The following is a 27,297-nucleotide window of genomic DNA, read 5'->3' as shown; positions in this document are numbered from 1 at the left end:
TCTGTTATCTATATTCTGACAGTACTTAACTGGAGCCCTCTTAGGGCAAGTTTTTTTTTTTTGTTTTTTTTTAATATATAACTAAAAACCATATGTAAACTGTGCTAAATTAAAATGTTAAAATATTACCATTCTCAAGTTATTGCCCACTAGAGATGGCAGTTTCTTCATTCATCTTAGGGGTTCATATTCCAGTGTTCCTCCTGCTCAGTTCTGCACCAAGTGTTTGGGTTGGTGACTGGTAAGCATGAGGTTAATTTAAGTAAAAATATTTTTGAAGTTTAAAAATTCCAATGAATTGGGACTCATGATAGCATGAAGACTTGTTTCGAATTTACGTTAACAGTTGCACATAGTGTATATGAAACTACATAGAAAAAACGGAGAGTAAGGCCTTAATCTACTTGTGGAACTAACATGGTCCTTACTAGGAGGTACCTTGCCTGGAGATAACTGCTTGGAAACGAGAACCTCCCATTGGTTAAACATGTGCTACATATATAAATACTTTAAAAGGTTAGTAGCATCCTTACAATATTTTATAGAAAATCTGTAGAACGCACATGTCCTGATGTTATCAGAATGATATATTCTATTTGACTGACTTTTCTTTCTTCATGTTTCCTGTCTGTTTTATTAATCATTTATCCTTGTCTTTCATCTGACTTTTTCTTTTTAATTTATTTCTGTATTTGTTTATTTTATGTAAAAAAAAAAAAAAATAGTGAAAAGGAGTTGGTGAAGCAGGCAAAAACGTTAAATAGTGCAGCTGGTAAAATACTGCATAAGCACCACTAGACCTGTGATTAGGCCCCTGCAGACACTAACAGCGCAACTCGGTAGCAGCAGGGAGGGTGAATCCCGCCTTGTTAAAAGCTATGAAGTAGATGTTAAATGTTGCCTACCGTTGATTTGGAAATTGCTGCATTTTGAAGCCATGGCTCCTTTGTTTGGTTAACATTTTTTTCCGGTCCCCTCTCTCTAGATGGAATATTTGTTAGAAATCCCTAAAATATTTGTCAAATAAACTTTTTAAAATCATGTTTGTTTGCGTATTTCATTTTTATTTATTTTTTACGAAGTGATTGGGTGTGTAGTCCCAGATGAGGCGAGTTGTACGAAGTTTTTGCCCTCTTACTGGGTTTTAATCAGGCCTTTTAATTTTTAACAAATAGATTTGGAAAAAAGAAACCAAAAATAGTTGTGCTTTATAATCCTAAAGATAAATTAATCTTCTCTAGACTCCTCTGTTGAAGTCAACATGGCCTCTTGCTTCAATGTTTCGTTGTTGGATCTGTGTTGGGGTTCTACCACCATAGTCTGAAGAAAGCCATCCGCTTATCCATCAGACATCTTTGCGATTCTGCTCAGCAGGGTGTGCACACATTTTGAAACTCCCCATGCTAATGTAACATCACCAATTCCATAAATTATAACCTAAACTTGTAGAAATTTAATGTGGGGGGAAAAAAGTATATTTTAAATTATTTTGCAATAATTCATTGTAGATCATCACATTGAGCTTTAATTGCCAGGCAGATCTCCCGAACCACTCCAAGTATTGTAGCACACAAACCATGGAATAACTGAGACCTTCAATATTACATTATCCCAATCCATGCGTACTGTATGGGTGCTTTAATTTATACATTTCTTTCACATAAGGGAAATTTTGTTCTATTTTATATTCTTGATAACTACAATATAGTGAAAGAAAGGTGTTCATTTGAGCTGTGTTTTCTTCAGGTATACCTAAAAATTAGATTTTAACCTCCTGAAACCCAACTCAAAGGCTTAAAACAGTTAAAAATGATTTTATATAGATTCGGGACATTTTGGTTTAAACCTTGAAAATTATTGGTTAAACCATGACAATTACCAGTTTAATGAAATACCCTTTTAGAATAGCTGAGATTTTAACCAGTGAGATTTTTCAGGAGCACATATAGTTTAAAAATGAGCTGTCACGTCCAAGATGACAGAATATTTAATCAAGGACAAAAATGTAGGGCCAGTCACTATCATGCAAACCAAATTTTCCGGGACTCTTTCTTATCTCAGGGACATTTTATGAACATACGTGTAAAATTAGTTCCTAATGAAATCAACGTGAATGAGTAATTTGTGTGACAGTGGTTATGACATGAAAAATATGTACATTTGCATAAAATCTTATAAAAAAAATATAGATATTTATATATATTAGTGGGTTATATTCACTATAAAATAAAAATCCATAAAAAATAATGTGTAGTAGACTAGATTTGCCTGCTCAACCAACTTTTTTATAAAATTAAATTTTGAATTTGAAACCTACTTGACCGTTAATTTCCTTAATTTGATTTGATTTGCTCATGTATCCTGTCCATTCTAATCTTCCCTTCCTCTGACTATCCTCTGATGTAAACCTTGTGTTGATTTTGGTTTACTGTTAAAGTCCACTTTCCCCACCCCTCCCCATCTCCACCACCATGTTTTTTGTTCTTTATCACACATTCATGTGGCTCAAATCCAGATTACGAGTGGCAGAGAGGGACCGTCAATCTGCTGAAGAAGCCAACCGGCTTTTCAAGCAAGAGTTTGGAGACAAGATCGAGAGTCTGCAGTTGGAAGTGGATCAGCTCCGGAAGCAGCGGTGAAGATCTAATTTGATTACTGTGTTTCTAATCACATGCATCTGTGGCTTTATTTCAAATACATGAGCTCCTGTGGGTCGTGATGTCTTTCATTGCGCCTATTTAGCCAGGATTCTGAGATGGTTCTGTGTACAGTATTTCATGATGTGAAAGGCAAAGCCATTCATATTAAAGGGTATAAAATAATGAAACCTTCACAACATGCAAGGCTTTCTTAAAAATTTAATAGTTCAGTGAGATTTTAGATACTTTTAGTAATTTGTCTTGCACATTTTCAGGATGCCTTGATGTTAGGCTTTGGAAGGTAAATTGATAATCAGGGCTGGACAAGTTGTAAGTGCTATACTATTCTGGTTCCCAAATAGTGTTGCAGGAGCCTAGATACTATACATGTGTTACCCACCTTTGTGAACGTATCCTTTGTAAGAGCCTTACAAATTTAAGATTCCTAAATAATCTTACTAGTGCCTCCTATATTCTAGATATTTGTGCCGAGCCATGTCATCAGACTAAGTTAAAATGAAAGCAAGCCAGTTTGGTGGATAATAGGTTATTAGGTTGTCTCTAGAAAGAAAGAAAGGTTTCAGCAATGTTATATCATGTGTACTTCGTCAACATGTAGTTATGTTTAGGAATATCTGTTTCATCAATACTTCTGTAGGATTACTTGACTGGGGCTGTTTCACTTTTCTGTCAGAGAATAAATGGTCTATTGAGCAGAAGTAGATGCGTTGTGTTGTGTGGGTATTCTTTGATAGAAGTAATACGTCCTCTGGATTGTGTTCCTACATTCTAGAGAATAAAACCGAATTCAGTATTTGAAAGGTTTTGCTTTCTTGTTGGGTTCTTTCTTTCTGATACGTTGTTTACTAAAGCAGGGATTGCCAAATATTTCACAAGAAAATTGCAAATCTGAGGCCAGTGTAACTGACCTTGAAATGTTGTTGGTGTTTTAGAGAATGTTGTCGTTTTTTTTGTGTTTTTGTTTGTTTTATGTTAAATTCCCTTGTGAATTCTTGACTATTTCCATTTCAGTGAATAATCCAGTATTGCTGACTGTGACAGTATTTATTTCTATGTATGCTTGCTAACAGTGATGGCTGGTGAAGTTTTAGGATGGTGGGGAGTCAGACTCCTTCCTCTACAGTATGGAGATACTCATACAATAAAACATGCTTGGCACAACATAACGATGTCTAAAAAATACACTGAACTGGGTAGACTACAGAGATACCCACACAACAAGTAGAGCGGAGTAATATACTGAGATAAACATGTCACAAACAGAACTGAGATAAAATAGAGATAAGATGCATAGAGCATGGGTACAACACAGATACCTATATAATATACAGAGCTGGGAAGACTACATAGATATTCATGCAACCGGGAGTACAATACAAAGACATAACACACTGAGCTTGGCACAGTAAGAATATATTCATAACTATGTCACACAGCTAGGATCACTGTGATGGATTACACAGAGTTGCAATACAGAGATACCCACACAGTACATGTCTCTGAGTAATGATCCAGCTATCTCTCTCTCTCTTCCTAGCCCTCTCTTAGATTCTACATTAGGTCTCAGCACACACTATGCACAGGCTTAAAGCAGAAGGATACTGAGACTTTACATCTGTCAATATAATTAATCTGCAGTGGTAATATGGAGCCAAGAAGTAGCTGAAATGGTTAACAGAAGCATCAATCATTACAGATTACAACAGATTGAAATCAGATCAGTCCTCAGAGTCACAGCCCCAGTTCAGCAGTTTAAAGCATCACAAATGTTGAACTGTCTAAGCTGTAGAATTACTGAGCACTTCAAAGAAGATGGTGGGTACGTACAGTAGGCCTAAATGATATTATTACGACATGCAGCACATTGTTCTGTGTCAGAAATGTTTGCCTCCCTTTGTCACCCTTGAAAATCCCTGGTTTTATATGTTAATTAAATATTTGGGTAAACTCCCTTCCTTAATCAGCCCTCATGCAGTCACTGGGACTATTGGGGAAGAGAAAAAAATATATACACTTACATTTGGCAAGTGCCAGGAGCTGCTGCTGTGCTCTCCATGTGCTTCTTCCAAGATTGCTTCTTGGTTCTCTCTCCTGTGGGCCCTGTAACCTCAACCTGTGGCGCTATCAGCCCATGAAAAGAGAGGCCAATAGCATGCCTCCAGGGATGGGCAGCTGGCTCTGCTGCCCGAATTGCAACTCAATGGAAATTCCTGAAATAATTTGTAAAGGACACTAGGCATGTGCAAAGTGCAAAATCTTCTGGAAGAGGGCAGAGTACAAACCAGCCCATTTTTTACATGGCTAGATGCTCTTAAGTAAGCTTTTCCAAATTTTTACCATTTGGGGGGAAACAAAGTCAAATAATTAGTTATGATATTGTAGTATTGAGCTATTCTAGCCAAAATTTAATATAAGCAATCAGGGCATTACATTATGCCAGGGCAAGCTGGCGAGTTCCAATTGTTGGGGAGAGTTTATTTAATGTGTTCTTAATAGCCTTATCATGCTTAGAGTATCCCTTTAAAGATCACCCACCTCCGTTTGGAGTAAAACCTGTAAAAAATAACATAAAATAAGTCTGTTTTTTTTTAATCACCTGGAATCGCCACCGGGCAAAGCTCCCGGTACTGCTTTTCTGCATACACTCCTACATCCCAAGGACGCATGCTGTCCAATCACAAGCTTCATAGAGAAGCCTGTGTTTGAACCTATTGCCTTCTCAGAGCACATACTCTGGACCAGGGAGGAAGGGAGTAGAGAAGATAACAAATGTGCATGCAAAGGAGGGCAGAGAGCCCCCATAGGAGGGGAGACAACAGAAGTAAACTATGCACAGAATTGACATTGTCAGCATGGAATGCAATTCAGGGCTGCCAATGTCACATTTGCTGGGGGTGCAACTAGCTCCTAGCACACAAGTGCAAATATCTCCATATGTGTAGTGTTTCAAGCTGAAAAACTGCACATACATTCTCCTACCACCATGAAAACCTCCAATCTCTGAAGTGGTCATAGAGGTTGGCATAACATTTTAAGCACCACTTGTAATATAAACAAAGACCCTTTACATTTTCACTTTCTCACCTAGCTAGGGCTTCCACCATGTAGTAGAACCTCAGAATAGACTTGAAAACTAGAGAATTCTCATTGTATCCTTCCTGGTAAAATATCTAATAAATATATTATGGTACCTTGTTTGGAAAATTCAGTGACTATTTAAACTTTTTTTTTTTTATTATATAAATAAGATCAACATGAAATACATGACGTGCATAACAACCCATTCACCAGTGGTAATCTAATATATACTGCAATTCTGCAAGTCACTTTCAATCAAACTTTCCCTGTGCCATATGAGCCTTCAGTTCTGCTACAATAAACAATTAATTGTGGGGAGTTGCCTGCCTGTCTAATCCCATGAGAAATCTACTGAGCTTCAGTCCAGATGCACCATTGTATATCACAAAAGCCAGGATTACTAACATGAAATCATTAAAAGAAAATGTGTCCAAGTAGAAGTGTAATGCAACATGTAAATCTGAGAATACAGCTATTCATCTAATTTTTCTGGGAGTGAGATTGGTATACATGTAGAAATGGAAATTGCCTTGGGGGGGGGGGGGGGGGAGGAAGGGAAGTATTTTTTACTTCTTACTTATCTCTCGTTCTCAGATTACCTACTTTAAAGCGGGCTTTCCTCTAACATGACATTACTTGTATACACAATGGATAACAAATATCTACAAATTGTTGGTGAAATTATAACAAGACCGTTAACATCTGACTTAGCCAACAAAATGTAGGAAATGTCTAAGTGGACTATTTCCAAAAAATAATTGGATAACTAAAAATCATTATTTACATTTTAAGTGCGTAAAAACGCTTCACAAGGAGGTGTAAGTGTTCAGATCTATCCATTCATGTTACAAATCATGTACAAAGGTTGGATTCACCTGACTTTACCAAAGGTGATTCTAATTATTCTTAAGAAACAGCAGCTGTTACTGTAGGATTTGCACAATAGAAGGATTTATGATTGGATAATGCAGAGAGAGCCTCGTCCACAAGGAGCTAAGAAAAGATTTATGGGTACTTAATCTCTGAATATTCAGTGTGACATGGGAGGTATACCTAGGGGACTCATTGCACAACTTTATGCACACTTCTGCTCCGAAAACCGGGAATGGGGAGAGCTGACCTATATTGCACAATGGGAAAGGGACCTGCTCGAGGAACTTGAAGGAGTAGAGTGGCAGGAGATATGGGAGGCTAGCAGAACCACCTCTGTGTGCGTGACATTGCAGAAACAATCCTTTAAAACGATGTTCCGTTGGTATACGACCCCAGTCAAGCTATTTAAGATGAACAAAACCACCACGGACGAATGCTGGAGAGGGTGCGGGGAAAAGGGGACTTACCTGCATATGTGGTGGGGGTGTCCAAGAATCACTAGATTTTGGATGGCCATAAAGGACCTTTTCACGCAGGTTTTTTAAAAGGGCCCCAGACTTAGACCCATGGGTGTATCTCCTGAATAGATCTATAGACGGATGGACGAGAAGGGAGCAAACACTAATTCACAAAATTACCTTAGCTGCAAGGCGAGCGATAGCATACACATGGTTAAAAAGAAGCACCACACATAGCGAGTGTAATTTCAAGGATTAAAGAGGTACACCTTATGGATGATCTGACTGCTAGAATACGAGGGTCCTCGGGAGCGTTCCGTAGACTATGGGAGCCGTGGGACGAGAACCCGCTGAGCGCCTAGGTCATGCGGCGGGACTTCTGGTTTCTCGGAGGCTGGCCAGGGGGGGCCTGCGAACCTCGCTCCCCCCCCCCCCCCCCGGGGGCACCCGTGATGGGGGTCCTCGGGGTGCCCTTGCGGTGCTCCTCCCTCCCCTTTTCTCTTCCTCCCCCTGCGGGTTCCTCCCTCGTGCCTCAACGCCCCGTCTAATCTCTTCTCTCCTCTCTTCTACTCTGTTCTTTCAACTCACACTCTCCTCCTTTTTTCGCCACCATGACCCTTTCCTATAGGGTATGGTGCCGAATTTATATAGGTACAGCTATCTCTGCATTCGAATTAAGAGATGGAACACATTACGTTATACCTACGATGTTGACTAAGTTATCGTGGTACCTAGTTTAAAGTTAAAAACCATGTTTAAATGTGCACATGTATCATGCCAAAACAGGGATGTCCCTGTACTATGCTGAGGTATGCAAATAACTTGCTTTGGCTATGTCAGATTGTGAAGATGTACTGCACAACAAAAATAAAGAATTTAAAAATATTGAAAAAAACACCTAATAGGTTGATTCCCTCCAGATATATAAAAAAAAGAATAGGCGGAAATGGGAAAAGAGAAGGGGAGAAAAAGGAAAAAAGATAGGAAGAGGGGGAAAGAAAGAAAGGAAAAAAGAAAAAAAATGAGAAGAAAAATAGTAGAAAAGGAGAAAAAGAAAATTAATTCCCTCCACTACTTGAATCTAAGATCCCGCCCTTAAGATGGCTCCAAAAGGAGACAGGACTGAAAAAAATGAAAAGGCTGAGAAAACAAAAAATACAACTCAACAAAATAAGTCACAAACTCTTAGCAACTTCTATTCCCCTAAAAGTCAAATGAATTTGTCCACACTATCAGAAAAATAATGATCTGAAAAATGTATGGAAATAAGCTCTGCTGAGCATACACCTGAACACTGGGATATGTCACTCAAGCAAGCCTTATCGATGCATTAGAATCATTATATGACAAAATTAAATCAATTACCCAATTAAAGAATTCCTTATTAAAACAAACCTAGGAAATCACAGTATTATATAAAAAACTGAATGATCTCCAAACCCAAAATGAGTCCCTAAAAGCAGATATTACTAAAATGGATATGAAGCGGACTGATTTGGAAGACAGATCTCAAAGACAAAACTTGAAAATTAGGGGAAGACCAGAAGAAATTGCGAACATCAAAGAATACTTGATGGAATTATTGGCTGTTTATGTGGAACCAAAATTATATGGTTCAATACCTATAGAAAGAATGCATAGACTTCTGAAGCCAACTAATCTAATGCAATTTAGCACCCCTAGATATGTGATAATCTGCCAACTGTAGAGTTAACCCCTTAAGGACACATGACATGTGTGACATGTCATGATTCCCTTTTATTCCAGAAGTTTGGTCCTTAAGGGGTTAAAGAGATGCTGACTAGAGAGATGAGGAAGAATCCATTAAAGAATCCAAAATTCCAAATGCTGTCTACCTTTACAGATCTTTCATTAACAACGAGACTACGTAAATGGAAATAAATATCAAGAACTCGTAGCATGCCTATGGAAAAATGACATTCCTTATTCATGGGGTTTCCCCACTAAACGACGTATCCTATATAAAGATAAAACTTGTATATGTTCGGACCCAGTTATCAATCCTTTTTTAAGTAGAATGTTTAATTTAATAAGGGGAAATATAGGTTTCCCTTTAGAGCTGATGGAGTCTAGTATTTCTCCTATCTTAAAACCTGGGAAAGACCCTACACAAGTTACCAATTATAGGCCTATTTCTCGCATTCATTTGGATATAAAACTTTTGGCATTTGATAGAGTAAGTTGGAGGTTTATGATGGAGACCCTGCGTCAGGGCCCGGCTGGGGATTCGAAGCAGCCCTGGAAAAAAATCTATGCCAGCCCCATAAGTCATTGTGCTATGTAGGGTGTGTGTGTGTGTGTGTGTGTGTATATATATATATATATATATATATATATATATATATATATATATATATATATATATATATATATATATATATATATATATATATAAAAAATCAGAATGCCCCGCACTCAATTTAACCGGTCTTGTTCAATGCCTCGGTGCAACAGCTCCAGCCACTCCATATATTCCCGAAAGAGTGCACTCAAAGGACTTGAATAAATTTCAAATAGATACTTTAATGAAGTATTATATTGCAAGAAAATACGGATCGACGTTTCAGTCCAAACGGACTTTTATCAAGACAATTTTCTAACGTGCAGGCAATGGTTAAATATACAACAGTGCATACTGATTGGAGAGTGAAAACTGAGATCGAGGTTCTGTGATGTCATCAGTGACGTGAGCAGATTCAAAAAACATAGTGTGATTGTATTAACCCCTGCAAGGGAGGGGGAGGAGAAATTGAGTGATGCTCAATAGCTGAGCTGAAGTGACAGTCATAAAAATACCTATATATATATACAGAAGACTATTTACAAAGAACTATTTACAAGCCACGGAAAGTGGTCAAAGAAGAAGAGGCAGATAAGGACAGCTGGACCCGCTGAGAAACCAACAAGAAAGAAACAGAAATAAATCATAAGGTAAAAATGTTCGTATGCGAGTCCTAATCCCCCCTACCTCTTACAAAGGAGGACCCCTAGCTCACCAGAGAAAGTGTTGAGAAAATGACACATTAGTACATGCTAAAAGTACATATAACAAAGCATATGGTGTAGCATAGCATGGCATTTACGGACTCTAATTCAAAAATTCATAAATTCATAATGCGATAGCACTAGAAAACAGGCAGCATCTATACTATAGGGCTAATAAATGCAGACAATGTAACCAAAAAACTGATCGTTCATTCACCGTCTCGGAATGAAACAGTATAACGGATTCTTCTCATTAAGTCCGTGCGGAGACAGAGTCCCCAGTGTGTGGATCCAATACGCTTCTCTCTTCAGAAGCTGATTTTCCCGATTACCTCCCCTAGGTGATAAAGGTACATGGTCTATACCCATGAAGCGGAGTGATGGTAAAGTATGTCCTGCTTCTAAGAAATGTCTAGCCACCGGGGTAGTGGCCGAGCCACTAAGTATTGCTAATCGAATAGCTGATCGATGTCCTCTCATCCGTTCTCTGAGATCATTAGAGGTTTTTCCAATATAGATCAAACCACACGGACATATGATCCGGTATACAACATGAGTCGTAGTACAAGTTATCCTATGGCGAATTTTGTATATTTTTCCAGTTCTTGGATGAGGAAATGATTTCCCTGGTATCATATTATTACATGCCATACAGTTTAAACACCGGAAACATCCTAGGTTTTTATTTGGTATCTGTTCCTGTATACGGGTAAATTGATCTGTGTGTACCAAAAAATCTCTCAAGTTTTTTCCTTTCTTGTAACTAATCACAGGGGGTTGCCTGAATTGAATAGGGAGAGAGGAATCTTTCCTCAAGGTTTCCCAGTTGGCTCGTATTACAGATGCCACCTCCTGGGACTGGGTGTGTAGTATCTGAGGGAAGATAAATCTATCCCCTATCCCCATAGTGCCGGCTGTATAGAATATTTAGAGTACCCTCTTTCAAGGAACTTCTCAGACATATTCAGTATCTGCGCCTCCGCGTTCTTTGGGTCTGAATTATTCCGTATTACCCTAGAAAACTGTGCCACAGGTAATGAGTTTTTCAAACTCTGGGGATGAAAACTAGTGGCATGTAAGATCGTATTCCGATCTGTCGGTTTTGAAAAAAGAGTGTATCCCAGTTTGTTGTTGTCGACGTAGATCCAAGAAATCGATTTGTTGATCATTCAATTGGTATGTAAATTTAATCGGTGATACATGATTATTTAATTCTTCCACCATCTGATGCAGTTTTGGTTGTCCTCCTGTCCAAATAATCAGAATATCGTCAATAAAGCGAAAATATTTCTATATGTACTGGCCGTAAACTTGCAAGATATTTTCTGTTTCATATTTGTGCATATATGCGTTAGCATACATAGGGGCCATAGGTGCCCCCATCGACGTGCCAGTGCGCTGTATGTAGAACTTGGATTCAAACCTAAAGTAATTCAATTTCAGACAAAGTTCCAGCAACTCCAACAGATAGTCAATAGGTGGTGTCATTTTTTCACTGTGCTGCTGTAAGACTTCTTTCATGGCTTGTATGCCGTCTCCATGCGGTATCACCGTGTAAAGACTGCTCACATCAAGGGTTACTAAAGTAATCCCCTCCTCAGGTAAGGTAAAGGTTTTAAGATGTTCAATTACATCTTTAGTATCTTTCACCCAGGTAGGTAATGCCATTACCGGCGCTTTAAATTTCAAATCCAACCATTTACCAATCAGCTCTAGGAGGCCACCTATGGCAGAGACTATTGGACGTCCAGGTGGCTTACTGAGGTTTTTATGGACTTTAGGTAATGTATAGATGATGGGGCATCTTGGACTCGTTTCCCGTAGATATTCAAATTCCGTGCTGGTCAAATAGCCTGCTTCTAATCCTCTTCGTAATGTATTGTAAATAGTGCGGCTGAAATTAATCACAGGATCCTTCACAGAAATTTGATATACTTGTTCATCTGATAATTGTCGAAGGATCTCAGCTCTGTAGCAAATATGAAACAGAAAATATCTTGCAAGTTTACGGCCAGTACATACAGAAATATTTTCGCTTTATTGACGATATTCTGATTATTTGGACAGGAGGACAACCAAAACTGCATCAGATGGTGGAAGAATTAAATAATTATGTATCACCGATTAAATTTACATACCAATTGAATGATCAACAAATCGATTTCTTGGATCTACGTATCTATGTCGACAACAACAAACTGGGATACACTCTTTTTTCAAAACCGACAGATCGGAATACGATCTTACATGCCACTAGTTTTCATCCCCAGAGTTTGAAAAACTCATTACCTGTGGCACAGTTTTCTAGGGTAATACGGAATAATTCAGACCCAAAGAACGCGGAGGCGCAGATACTGAATATGTCTGAGAAGTTCCTTGAAAGAGGGTACTCTAAATATTCTATACAGCCGGCACTATGGGGATAGGGGATAGATTTATCTTCCCTCAGATACTACACACCCAGTCCCAGGAGGTGGCATCTGTAATACGAGCCAACTGGGAAACCTTGAGGAAAGATTCCTCTCTCCCTATTCAATTCAGGCAACCCCCTGTGATTAGTTACAAGAAAGGAAAAAACTTGAGAGATTTTTTGGTACACACAGATCAATTTACCCGTATACAGGAACAGATACCAAATAAAAACCTAGGATGTTTCCGGTGTTTAAACTGTATGGCATGTAATAATATGATACCAGGGAAATCATTTCCTCATCCAAGAACTGGAAAAATATACAAAATTCGCCATAGGATAACTTGTACTACGACTCATGTTGTATACCGGATCATATGTCCGTGTGGTTTGATCTATATTGGAAAAACCTCTAATGATCTCAGAGAACGGATGAGAGGACATTGATCAGCTATTCGATTAGCAATACTTAGTGGCTCGGCCACTACCCCGGTGGCTAGACATTTCTTAGAAGCAGGACATACTTTACCATCACTCCGCTTCATGGGTATAGACCATGTACCTTTATCACCTAGGGGAGGTAATCGGGACAATCAGCTTCTGAAGAGAGAAGCGTATTGGATCCACACACTGGGGACTCTGTCTCCGCACGGACTTAATGAGAAGAATCCGTTATACTGTTTCATTCCGAGACGGTGAATGAACGATCAGTTTTTTGGTTACATTGTCTGCATTTATTAGCCCTATAGTATAGATGCTGCCTGTTTTCTAGTGCTATCGCATTATGAATTTATGAATTTTTGAATTAGAGTCCGTAAATGCCATGCTATGCTACACCATATGCTTTGTTATATGTACTTTTAGCATGTACTTTTAGCATGTACTAATGTGTCATTTTCTCAACACTTTCTCTGGTGAGCTAGGGGTCCTCCTTTGTAAGAGGTAGGGGGATTAGGACTCGCATACGAACATTTTTACCTTATGATTTATTTCTGTTTCTTTCTTGTTGGTTTCTCAGCGGGTCCAGCTGTCCTTATCTGCCTCTTCTTCTTTGACCACTTTCCGTGGCTTGTAAATAGTTCTTTGTAAATAGTCTTCTGTATATATATATATAGGTATTTTTATGACTGTCACTTCAGCTCAGCTATTGAGCATTACTCAATTTCTCCTCCCCCTCCCTTGCAGGGGTTAATACAATCACACTATGTTTTTTGAATCTGCTCACGTCACTGATGACATCACAGAACCTCGATCTCAGTTTTCACTCTCCAATCAGTATGCACTGTTGTATATTTAACCATTGCCTGCACGTTAGAAAATTGTCTTGATAAAAGTCAGTTTGGACTGAAACGTCGATCCGTATTTTCTTGCAATATAATACTTCATTAAAGTATCTATTTGAAATTTATTCAAGTCCTTTGAGTGCACTCTTTCGGGAATATATATATATAGAGAGAGAGAGAAATAGTTGGCTGCACTCTCGGATTTCCTTAATTTTTTTTTATTTTTATTGAAATATTTAAGAGAAGATCAACGTTTCAGTCCCTCTTGTGGACTTGCATCAGGATCATGACGAAAGTCCCCAAGAGGGACTGAAACTTTCAATAAAAGTTACGTTTTAAGGAAATCTGAGAGTGCAGCCAACTATTTCAATTGCATATATATATATATATATATATATAAAACACCCTACATAGCACAATGACTTATGGGGCTGGCATAGATTTTTTTTTCCAGGGCACACACAGGCAATCACACACTCACAGTCACACACACACACACACACACAGAGGCAGTCACACACTCACTCACGGACAGACACACACACACTCACGGACAGACACACACACACTCACGGACAGACACACACACACTCACGGACAGACACACACACACTCACGGACAGACACACACACACTCACGGACAGACACACACACACTCACGGACAGACACACACTCGCAGGCAGACACACTCGCAGGCAGTCACACTCACAGGCAGTCACACACACAGGCAATCACACACACACAGGCAATCACACACACTCACGGACAGACACACACACACTCACGGACAGACACAAACTCACTCACAGGCAGTCACACTCACAGGCAGTCACACAGACAGTCACACACTCACAGGCAGTCACACAGACAGTCACACACTCACAGGCAGTCACACACTCACAGGCAGTCACACACACACTCACAGGCAGTCACACACACACTCACAGGCAGTCACACACACACTCACACACACTCACAGGCAGTCACACACACACTCACAGGCAGTCACATACAGACACACTGACCTGCTTCTTACCTCCTGCTTGGAGCTCCTGGAGACAGGTTGTTGGGGAAGCAGGGACTCCTTCCTGCTTCCCATGCTGCAGTTAGCCAGGCCCCCGCTGCACTGTAAGCCCCCGCCGCACGCTAAGCCCGCCCCCGCCGCAAATTTTTTATTTTTTTTTAATGATCCCGGCCGGCCATGTGTGAGCTGTGCCGGCCACCTGGCTCCCCCTGCTCCCATGGGGTCCTGTGCGGCCGCAGAGCTCGCACATGGCCGGCTGAGATCACAGGAGCCTGATCAGGATGATTAGGGCTGTCAGCCTAGCCCCAGGTGCCGCGGCCCACCGGGAAATTTCCCGGTATCCCGGTGGGCCAGTCCGGCCCTGCCCTACGGGTGTTTTGGTATTCGTATGTTTTTGGAACAAGTTAAGACTCTCTACATGAATTTAACTGCCAAGGTCAGAGGTCCATGTATTGATTCTAGTGCATTCAAAATGGCACTCGGCAGGGCTGCCTTTTGGCTCCTTTCATTTATGCCTTATGAATTGAACCATTGGCTGCTTATATACGACAAAATATCAAAATTTAAGGAATAGAGATTGGCCACCAGGAACATGTCATTACGCTGTATGCGGATGATGTTCTACTCTTTCTCTCTTCTCCAGGATCCTCAATACCAGCCCTTTTCCATTTTTTGTTTTTTTAATCTAATTTTTTTTCATTTGTTTTGGCAGCCCCTGTCCAACACCTCTGTGCCCCCCTCTACAGCTCATATCAACCTCTAGAGCTTCTGTGCCCCCTCCTCACCACAGCCCCTACTCTAGCTTCTGTCCCCCAACCCTCTCCAGCTTCTGCCCCCTTCCCTCTCCAGCTCTTGTCCCCTCCATCTCCTGCCGCCCCCCCCCCTCCAGCTTCTGTCCCCTCTCCAGCTCCTGTCCCCTTTCCCCTCCCGCTCCAGCTCCTGTCCCCCCTCCCACTCCAGCTCTTGTCCCTTTTCTCCTCCCTCTCCAGCTCCTAGAGTATGGGTACAGTCACTTTGTTACGTTAAGCCATTTTCAATTTTTTACTAAAGCTCACTTTTTTTTGTTTTGCAAGCAATAATCAGTCCGTAAAACTCGAAGGACTGCACATGTAACCTTTAAAACTGTAAATGTTACAATAAGCTTATCATGGAGTGCTCCTTTTAAAGAACAGATTTTTTATCGAATCGTAGACCACTACTGCCACTTAAAGAGTTTAGATCCTATTAAAGTTAGTAGTGGTTTGATGCAATTTATTTCGATTTTAGACTTTACATGCATAAAAGCGAAAGTTTCAATAAACGTCGGGATATACTTCTCACAGTTTGCAGTTTATTACATCAACCTATCACTTGCTTCAAAAATACCACATCCACAAAATCTCAAACAAGATTATAATGTTCTATTACATGTTCTCCTGATTGCATCATCAACGTGAAAGTGCTCCATAAAAGAAATACAGGAAATGTTATGTCTGTGGGGATTATTCACTGAATTGAGAATTGTGCAGAATTTACAAGGGTGTTTCTAATTTTATGCCAGAATAGCCAAATTGAAAAATGTGGGTTCTATTTTTCTAAGCTTGACTATTCAGGCTTAAAATGATTTTATATACTTCCCGCGTTCCCAAGTCTAGTTAATGAGGAAAGAAAACTCTAATTTAACCTGAGAGTTTCATTGTTTCCTGTGGGTTCTCTTGGGTATTCGTCTCTGTCCTTGATTTATTTTTAGTACAATTTCTATCATGTGGGCTATATGTTAGATTCCTTGCTTCCTAGCCCATTGCAGTGCCCAATTACTGCTGAACACATTTTATAAAAATGGTGATTGTGGCTGTTACCTAGTTGTGCTGCTTTTAGTTATCCTGATTGTTTAGTAGATTTCTCTCTGCAGAATATCAGAATAGCTTTTTTTATTCTATTTGTTTTTATTCTAGTTGTCATTATGAGATGGAATTGAAGAAGGAGAGAAACCGACGATCTTCTGGTCATCGTAAACTATTCTCTGACAGTAAAAATGTGGCAAATCCGCATTCTCCTGTAAAAAGCCCAGTGAAAATGGTAATAATTAGATAAAATATTCCTGGAGACTGTTTTTGCCAAATTGTAAGCCGCACCACCAAAGTTCTATGTCTTTCATAAATAAAGGGAGTTTTAATTCTTATGACAATATCTCGTACCTAATATTTTATTTTTAAAAAGTTTCTGAAATGTAACTTTGCACTAAGTGCAAAAAGAAAGCAAGTGATGAGATAAGATCGAATGGTTAGATTTTACAGTCTGTCATAGTATGTGTTTTTTCAAATGGGATAAATGTACTTTTGAGCTTTAGCTTGTATGAAAAACATATAATAAATAACCCTTCTATTAAAAGTAAAACCAACCCCAATGTATATGTGATATGGCACACGTCTTTTCAGACCGTTAAACATTCAGGGGCTATACAGGATATGTTCAGGATGTCCTTGAGCTACCTAGGACTTACTCGCCCTATGTAGCATGTTTGGCAACAATATACACCCACTACGAACACTACTGCCTAGAATACAATTGCAACAAATCATTAAAAATACGGTAAGTGTATGTTCTTTCTGAGCGGTCTTAAAAGCATGCATGGACTGAAACCACGAATGCTGCTCTTTGCACCAGTTTCATCCACGTTTAAGAGTTTGTGCAGAGCTTAGCGCAAGGCAGATCAAACGTGAGGTTTTGCAGCTTACTCTGCAACTTGAAAGTTAAGTATATTTTTCTATATAATTTGCTGTTTTTGTATATACTGTGAGTGCATTATGTACAGAATATTAGTTTGTACACGTGTTTGGACAGGGCCCTCTTCACCTACAGTTGTACTATGTAAATCATGTTTTGTTAGAATGCAGTGTCTCTTTTGTTTACCTATTGTACTGCGCTGCACATTTGTAGTTCTAATAATGTGCAAGTGGTACCTTAGGTAGCTTGTGTAAAATGTATACCAATAAGAAAACCCAGGTTTGCTTTATAATAACTAGTATTTATATAGCGCCTTTCTCCCAGTGAGACTCAAAGCACGCACTCGGAATTAACCGAATCAGCAGCTGAATAATAATAGATGTTGTTATTATTATCCAATTAATGGTACTCGTTTACCAACCTCTGAAGGATGAAGGGCTGAGCTGACCCTGCTGGGATTGCTTTAATGGCAATGGCAATAGCAACAGTGGAAAAATGCATACTATAGATTTAAGTATCTATGACTAAATCTAGCATTTTTGACTGGTCTCTGAGGCATATTGTGACACCAAGTTTGTATACAATTCATTGTATTCTGCGCTTTTGTTTTTATGGCATCTTGCACAGGTCGTGGAGCCTCAAGTCGTGGAACCAAATGTGAGACCCCAGAATGCAGTGCATGATAAAAGCGATTGTCAGCCGAACAAGTATGCTATCGTTATACAAGATCTGCACAATATTTGTTATGTATGTTTTTAAACGTGTGTGCTACTTATTGTGTGCTTGCTAAATCTCTGTAAAAACTTTGTGGCATATTCAGTAAAACAGAAAATGTTTAGATTTGGCCATGTTAGCCTAAAATCTACTATTCCGTCATCAACATTCTACAATTTCAAGTTTAGTGATTAAACCCCCTAAATTTTTTTTTTTTTTTTTTTTTTTTTTTAAGTATTTAATGAATCTGTAAAATTGGCTGTTTTTTTTAAATTGAGCATGTTTTAGAATGCATGTGATGAAATTGTTAGAACTGGGAAATACCCAAAAGAATTAGTTGAGATTATCAAATTAGAATATTTGAGGGGACAACAAAACTGGTATATTCAATAAAGTATGAATTGTCTGCAATTGGCCAGTGAATCTAACGTTTTACAACCAAACAGCCAAAATGAAAGGGGAAAAAAATAGTATTTGCAACTACCTTATATAGTTAGCTGTGCTATTTTGATCTAAAATAAATAATACAAATAGGAGATGTGCATCACCAGTTCCTAGGTTTACAGTAAATTTGGTTCTACTGTTACTCTGCTGTTTCATAGCACAATTCTGGGTTTACTTCCTTCAACCCATGTTTCATCTCATGCCTTCTTTTCTTACATCTGCTTGTCCTCTCCTCCCTCCTCTAAAAACCCAAAGTCCAACACATTAATTTAAGTCCCATTCTCACCTTCTTTCCTGGCCATCGTTTTGCATTTAGAGGCTGGGAAAGTGTGTCCTAATACTGACCCTCCCCACCTACAGCTCCTCTAGAACAAATGAGAATATTTTACATAAACCCTGTCACTCATCCCATTCCCCTCGCTATGCACTGTGGAATGCATGCTCAGTCTGTAATACCCTAAAATCTACTGACCTTTACAATCTCCTCCTCTCTCGCTTCTTAAACCTCCTGGCTCTGACTGAAATCTTTCTCCCTCTGCCACTGCTACCCCTACCTCCCTAACTTATGGTGGATTGCCCTTATCCCATGCGATGCGTAGTGTGGGGTTTTTGCTTTCCCCTCACTGTTCCTTCCAACGTTTGCAAGCTTACTCGCTATATCCAACGATGCTCCTGTACTGCAGAACCTTGCTGAAAAAGTCTCACACCACACCTGACTTACTACATTACAAATAAATGCTACATTCCTATACTTCTGCCCTTTTCTTGCAAAGCAAGAGTATTTTACGTCTTCTCTCCACCTACTCTCGGGATCCCAAATGCCTCTTTCATACCGAACTCCCTTCTTTGCCCCCCTTCAACCACACCATTCACTAACCTCACTGCTAGTGATTTTGCATGTCACTTTATCAACAAGATTAACCAAATGAGGAATGCAGTCTCCCCTCTATCCGTCTCCCCTACAATACTCCGCTTCCATTTTGCACGTCTTCCACTTTTAACTCCTTTCCCCAGGTCTCTGAGCAAGAGGTCTCTAAACTTCTCCTTTCTCCCGCACCACCACATGACCTCTCGATCCCATCCTCCTCGTCTTATCCAATCTCTTCCCTTTAGTCTGGTCCCATCCCTCATACATATTTTAACCTCTCTTTCTTTACTGGCATCTTCCCTCATGAAATTATTAATCGCGTCTGAAAAAAGCTATCGCTTGACCCTTCCTCTCTTTCTAAATACCGTTCCATATCACTACTACCCTTCACTTCTAGGCACTCCTCTAAATCACTTTCTCAATGCGAACATTCTCCTTGACTAACAATTTGAGTACTGCTAAATCTAAAGGTCATTACACTCTCTTAATTCTCCTTAACCATTCTGCTGTCGACCACTGACATCTTCTTCAAACCCTCCAAAACCTTGGTCTCTGTGACACTTTCCTTTCCTGGTTTATCATCTTATCTTTCTGAATGCTTATTTAGTGTTTCTTTCTTAGGTGTCACCTTCTCAGTTACACCTTTTGTTCTTTTTTTTTTTTTTGTTCCTCGAACACCCAGCGGTATTATTATTATTGTTGTTCTTTACAAGTAAGTTCATGGTTACCATAATGTGACAATGTTCTGCAGTTGATCATCAAGTAGCTAACTTATCTGGTATGTATTATGCCTATAGTATGACAATCTTGTCCTATCAGTTTGTTCTATACTCCACTTGACCCATGCCTAGTTGATCTTGCATGATCATTCTCTCACTGTTCATCAATGCATACCAAGCTTGATTACCAATTGAAGTCAACTCGTGCATATCCAGCCTGACTCCCTATATCTTGTCTTCTATCTTGTTCATCCTTTTGTTAAAAATAAAAATGTGCAGGTAACCTTGACATGCAGCTTCATGTTTTCCCTACACTGCTCATGTATATGTAATATGTCACAGATTACCTGTGTTTGTACCACAGCACAACACGATTCATTGGCGTTCCAAATTTCCCCACTTCAGTCTGTAATGAATGCTGCTGCCAGGCTCACTTTCCTGACTGCTATACCCACTCTGCTAATCATTACATTGGCTTCCTGTACCTTTCAGGATCCAATTAAAACTGCTAACACTAACCAACAAAGCCCTTACCAGCTCCACTCCTCCCCACATTTCCTCTCGACTCAACAAACATGCCCCTTTTTGTTCCCTTCGCTCTGCAAACGACTTTCTCCTGACATCTGCTCATTCCCAAATTGCCAACTCTCATCTGCAAGGTTTTTCGAGGACTGCTCTGTTTCTTTGGAATTTGCTACCTCGTGCCATCAGACTCTCCCCTAGCCTCCAGTCCTTTACGTCACTGAAAGCACACCTCTTTAGGAAAGATTATCGTCTTCCTGGGGTCTCTCATTTCACTGTCCTCATTGGTTGCCTCGCTTCCATAGCCCAGCTCACACTCTCTTTTGCCACTGTTCGTTTCTGTCACACAAAACTGTGACCAGATTTGTTTTGACAACGGATCTTATCCATCAATCCCTACCTCCTCTGACAAACTGTCATTTCTCTTGTGCGTCTGTAACCCTTTCTCCTAAATTGTAGGTGTGTTTGGGCAGGATCTTCTTCACCTCTTGTTATATCCTGTATGCAAATGACTTGTCAGATATCTCTATTGTATCATTGCAAAGTACTGCATAATATGTTGGCTCTATATAAATGACAAAAATAATAAAACTTCTTGTGTTCTTCTTTACAGTTCACCATCATTGTCGATCAAATCAGAGGATGAGGTTAGTAGCTTTCTATTTTTTTTATTGTCCTTGTTTTTTTTTACCTTTTTTGTATCTTACATCACATTAATTTTAACATTGCTAAATAAGCATGTGTTGAAACACGTGGCCAAAAATTGCACAAATAGCGTGATGTTGTTAATGAAGTCTGTTTTCTATTCAGCATATATTAAAGATTTAGAAAATTACATCACAATCCAATTTGGTCCATGCTCAACCAGAGCAAACATTGCAACATTGTTTATTTTCTCCTCTTCTCTGTTTGCTGACTGTTGGGTGCAAAGGACATAGCTTATAACAATGACTGACAGGGAGTTAAGATGCAGGCACCCATTTGCAGGATGAAGAGGTGTGCATATCTACCTATTATTAAAAAATCTGTCTTACAGAACACTGAATTTACAGCTCCTCAGGTAAAACTGTCCCTATGTTGTATTGGGTTTTGTGCCAAGAGGACAAAAATCTAACCCTGGAGAAATTGGCATGAACATTTCACAGCTCTTAGAACATTGCCCCCAGGTGCTCTTGGTACATAATCCAACATTATTTTTATACCAATTTCAGCACAATCTAGATAGAATTTCAGTGCCACTAATGCTAAAAGCGGTCTTGCTGACAGGTGTTTGTTGGTAAGTATTGCAACAATAAATTGGATGGCTTTTTCTCTCCGTTTTTTCCATAATTGGTGCTCACTGTATTTTGGGCTTTTTCTAGATTGTGAAGCATTTAATTGGATTCACACATAACTAAGGATACATTCATATTATTGTTGGTAATCGTTGTGCAGTGAGGTTTCTGGATGCTAGAAGGTGATACTGAATAGTTGCAGACTCCAGGCTGTGGAGCAGGGGCAGGCAACGTTCGGTGCTACAGATGTTGTGGACTACATCTTTCCTGATGTTTTGCCAGCAGTATGACTGTAAGAGCATTACAGAAAGATGTAGTCCACAACATCGAATGTTGCTTACCCCTGCTGTAGAGCTTGTATAGAGTATAACACAATAGGTGTTGTTGTGTGATGTCACATGAATTGCCTTGCTTTTCATGCTGTTTTGTGGCTAGCTTCTCTGTTATGTGGTTTTAAAATAATTTAATTTATGAATGCTGACGTGTATGCTGTAGGTGTCCCATGCAAAAGTGTACTTGGGAAATTGAAGATTGCCTTTGTTTGACTACCGAACACCAGAAAACCAGACAAGTTTCTGTGACAGACCATGAAATTGGGTCCTTGGAGGCTCATAGAAGTCTGTTTGCTTTTCAAACAGTCAACATGGATAATTGACTGGTTAGTCAAATGCAAACCTACTGCTTTAATCGCTTTTAGCACCAACTAAGAGTGAACCGTTACACGCCTTCTAAGTTTGCCACACCCACATTATATTCCCGCCTGTTTTACTGCACATCACTCAAGTATCCAGTGCTTTCAGTCTATTACTGCTCCAGTTATTAGACACACTGACTTTCAAAATACTCACACCCATAGCTTGTGAGTCCCACACCCTCCCCCCTTTCCATACTACCACATGCATAATTAGTCTCACATGCCTTACTCGAACATGTAAAGGTAAAGGGACACTATACCAGTCATAGGCAACCTTTGACACTCCAGATGTTTTGGACTACACCTCCCATGATGCTTTGCCAGCATTATGGATGTGAGAGCATTATGGGGGATGCAGCTGGAGTACCAAAGGTTGCCTATCCCTGCTAGGGACAATCAGGCCATCTGATTTGCTGAGTACATGCACTAGCCTCCCAATGCTTTCCTATTCTTGATGATCTCATCCTTGGAGGTGGGACAGCACTGAAGAGACTGGCGCTGCGAAGGAGAAGAAAGTAAAATACCTTTTTCTTTTTACTCCCTACAGGTGGGGGGGCCCAGGGACTTACATGGCCACCAGGACACTATAGTAATAGAAACATACATTTGTATTCCTAACGTTGGCAAGGCATTTGCTGTGGGTGGCAAAAAAGCCGCCCGAAACGCCCTGGCAAATGCCCTGCCAGTCTCTTGTCCTAGGGTGCCCAGGAGTTGGCATGCGCTGATAATTGAGGCGGGCGGCGAGAAAGCACTCTCCCATGAGCTCTCCCTGCTCAGCTCCATCATACGCACCGCAGTGATGCCGGAGCCGGAATATGACGTCACTAAGCATCACTAAGAGGCACACGAGGGAGCTGAGCAGGAAGATCAGAGCTCCCACGCCACCCGCCTCCACTGTGCCTGCCAGCCCGACCGCCTGCCCGCTGATCTGCAGCCAGCCCCTCTGGACTCCTAGGAAGAATCCACTCCAGCACTCCCAAAGGTAGGGAGGCTCGGTGGATTGAACTTTAAAAATGAAAAACATTTGTAAATGTGTTAAAGTGTGTGTCTGTTAGTGAGTGTGTGTGTCAGTGAGTGTGTATGTGTGTTTCTCAGTGAGAGTGTATATGTGTGTCTGACACTGAGTGGTTATGTGTCTGACACTGAGTGTATATATGTTTGTCTGTGAGTTTAACTTTCTTTAATAGTCCACATATTTTAGCTGTGTATTTTCAATTGCAGCTTTCTTACCTCACCTATACAGAGAAGTATATCTATAGATGGAATGTTAAGAAAATGTCTCTAATTCTGAAATATTTCTTTGTGTGACGTAGGATACAGATTTGGAGAGGCAGATTGGTCAGATGTGTCTATTGTGTAAAGAAGAATCCAGCATTGTGCTTACAAAGGTACCTGTGTAAACAAAAGATTTCTATGCACTAGAGCAGACATAGGCAACCTTTGGCACTCCAGATGTTTTGTACTACACCTCCCATGATGCGTTGCCAGCATTATGGGGGATGTAGTCCACAACATCTGAAGTGCTGAAGGTTGCCTGCCCTAGAACCAACACACACATTTTATGAATGGTATCCCCAGGCATTCCATTTCTAAAACAATTAAAGGGACTTTCTAAGCACAGTAATCACACTACAGCTCATTATAGTTAGTGCAAATAGTCTCAGTACTGCCTCCCTAGTTTGTGACAAGCTGCTTTTAAGCAGTTTGATTTAAAAAAAAAAATTGAAAAAATGGACTCTCCAGCATTTCAAACTCACTCTCACTGCAGCCTCTTGATATAGAAGTGGTTTTCCATATTATTTGTCCAGCATGTGATGGCAATGATAGATTGAGAGCAGAGGTTAGCAGAGGGGCTTTAGGGAGAGCCATGTGTTTGTCAAATTAAATGGACACAAACTAGTGGTACAACATGCAAATGCTTTTTGCACCATTACCATTACAATGAGCTGTATTAGTTTAAATTATATATTAATTTACAGTGCTTATTTAAAGTAAATATGTCATAACAGGTTAACTTTAAAGGCAGTGAATATATAATTTAGCATTTACACATTTTGCACAGAAAATACATTTATCTATTGAAGGGACACTAGAGTTACCAGAACTACAGCTTATTGAATAGTATGTCCCTGCAGGCATTTTAATGTAAAGACTGCCACTAGACAGGCCACTAGAGGTGCTTTCTGTGGCAAAAGCTGAGACATAACCTCAGTAGCTTGCCTTTGGGTCGCTCAGTAGCTGCCTCTGGTATCAATATAGTTTTTGCTCATTTGTGCCATTACAGAGAGAACCTATACCATTTGAATAACAGACTTGTGCTCAGCAGGGGTTAATTCAGTCCAACACATAATAACCACAAGTAATACATAACATAATAAAGCACAGAAACATAATCATAAAACACAGACTCAGATGTGTGCTGAAAAGGCCGTGGTCTTTTATTTAGTTTACAAATTATACAAACACTTTAAAACACGTAATTTGTAACCAAACATCTCCAGTCTTTAAACTCCCAGAGATTTAACACATAACTCACCAGAGTTCCGCCCTATTAGCCAGAACTTAAACAAAATGATAACGAAACTCAGCTAGTCCACCCCCCTTTAAATTAGGCAGGTGACCTCAACCCCAATAAAGGACCACGACAATTGAATATAGGGAGGGAGGGTGGGGAAAAACAGCTCCACGGTTGACTTATTTCTTCTTTTTTGGCACCAAATATCACCTCAGGGCACCTTTTATATAAAGTTTTTTTTCCACTCCAAAGCACCCTCGTGGACAAACGCTCAAGTCAGAGCACTGTCCGCGCGGACGACTGTTCACGAGGGCATTGCAACAGCCGTTGCTGAATGCCCTCGCGACTAAGGCTATGCGCACCTCAACTTGACCCCTGAATAACCCTGCGATGCACTTGTGTACCTAGTCGATTGATTAGGTACATTCTGATTTCACCAATAAGGGCAGTAGTCTAGAACAAAAATACTGGCAATTTCACTCTGATCCTGCCATGAGGTGTAGCTGATATCCCTCTATGCCCATTGATCCATGTCCGGATTCCCAGCTTAACTTATGGAGGATGTCTGGCATATACGATATCTTACAATATGGTCTTTAATCGTTTAATCCTTTTCATCACGTTGTACATTTAAATGATTATATAGTGTGTGCGTGTATGCTCTAGAGCTCAGTGGACTTTGAAGCTTTTAGTTTGTGGTGCTTGGGACCATAATTCAGAGCATGCTTATACACATTTTTGTACTAATTTATTGATTGTTTCAACAAATGAAATTTGAAATTGTGTTAACCCTTCTTACTACTAATATAGTTTGTTGTTGTTTTTTTTATCTTATTCTTGTTTTCACAGATTGAGTGCAATCATTGTGGGGGAGTTTATTGTTCTGCATGTTCTGCTAATGAACTGCCGCTTCCTTCATCCATCAATCCCGTTCAAGTGTGTAATTCATGTCACAAAACCTTAATGGCACAATATTCCAACAGCCCGTCTTGAGAAGTGGACACTTCAACCTTGTTGCATACTATATACTTTGATATAGAAGTCAACACAAATGTGAAGCATCCAGTAATGTGATCTGGGAGGTCATACAAGGCATTCAGCCTTTCTACATGAAAACGGCATGGACAGTAGAAATAAGATGTATAAATGTAATATATAGGAATAGTCACACTTGTCTGAAATGTTTAAAAAAAACAAAAACACTGTTATATGAAAAGAAACCTTAATATAGACTTGACATATTTAAAAAATAGGTTGTCTTATTGAAAGCAACATTAACATTTCAGACACTCCTCAATCACCAACACCACAGGTAGGCAACCTTCGGTACTCCAGAAGTTGTGGACTACATATACCTTGATGCTTTTCTAGCATTATGGCTGTAGGAGCATTATGGGAGATGTAGCCCACAACATTTGGAGTTCCGGAGGTTGCCTACCCTTGAATTTACACGGTTAGTCATTAAAAACCAAAAATAATGTTCTGATATTTTTCTTTCTTCGTAAGGCAAAATAAAGCACTTTTGTTGTTGTATAGGAGTTCCTTGCGGGTGTATGGGGTTCATATCTGTCGTTTGGGAAGCCAGAACATCCTGAGAAGACCCAACTCTGCATCTTCAAAAGCTACTTCTCCTATAATTTAAAAAGCAGAGATTTGTCTGGTTAAAAAAATAAATATATTAAAGCACTTTAAGGTGTTTACCTTGTGACATGGCATGGTGTGTTTGATTAGGTTAATTCTCTGTCTCTTCTAATTTAAGTAATGTTGATTGGTGCTACATCACATGTTTAGCCCAGCACTTAAAATATATTTACTGAGATATGTACATTTTAAGACATTTGATACTTGCTTGTTTTCAGGGCCATGTATAGTGTGTGTATATATAGTATTTATATGTTGTGTTAAAGGGACACTATAGTCACCAGAACAACTACAGCCTAATGTAGTTGTTCTGGTGAGTATAATAGCTCCCTTCTGGCATTTTCATGTAAACACTGCCTTTTCAGAGGCCAGAGCTTCCTGGCTCAGGGCTGCACAGTAAGCAGCA

At 39.7% G+C, this 27,297-nt stretch overlaps 1 protein-coding gene across 7 annotated transcripts in view; it reads left to right on the top strand.

The window, feature by feature from the left end:
• The window catches only part of RUFY3 (RUN and FYVE domain containing 3), a 111,638-nt gene extending 84,889 nt beyond the window's left edge, over positions 1–26,749 (top strand). For 3 of the 7 annotated variants that reach the window (XM_063458674.1, XM_063458676.1, XM_063458677.1), the window contains exons 13-18: positions 2,516–2,635; positions 16,729–16,852; positions 18,128–18,207; positions 21,381–21,414; positions 24,049–24,123; positions 26,100–26,749. In XM_063458674.1, coding sequence (XP_063314744.1) covers positions 2,516–2,635; positions 16,729–16,852; positions 18,128–18,207; positions 21,381–21,414; positions 24,049–24,123; positions 26,100–26,243 — 577 coding nt within the window. In that variant the 3' untranslated portion in view covers positions 26,244–26,749. Of the gene's footprint in view, positions 1–725; positions 1,042–2,515; positions 2,636–16,728; positions 16,853–18,127; positions 18,248–21,380; positions 21,415–24,048; positions 24,124–26,099 lie in introns of those variants that run through there. The other 4 variants (XM_063458678.1, XM_063458680.1, XM_063458681.1 and 1 more) reach the window with 2 other exon arrangements.
• The last annotated feature ends 548 nt before the right edge of the window (positions 26,750–27,297 follow it).

The sequence above is a fragment of the Pelobates fuscus genome, chromosome 6, assembly GCF_036172605.1.
Source record: "Pelobates fuscus isolate aPelFus1 chromosome 6, aPelFus1.pri, whole genome shotgun sequence".
NCBI classification, from domain to species: Eukaryota; Metazoa; Chordata; class Amphibia; order Anura; family Pelobatidae; genus Pelobates; species Pelobates fuscus.
This window is presented reverse-complemented; position numbering and strand designations above follow the sequence as displayed.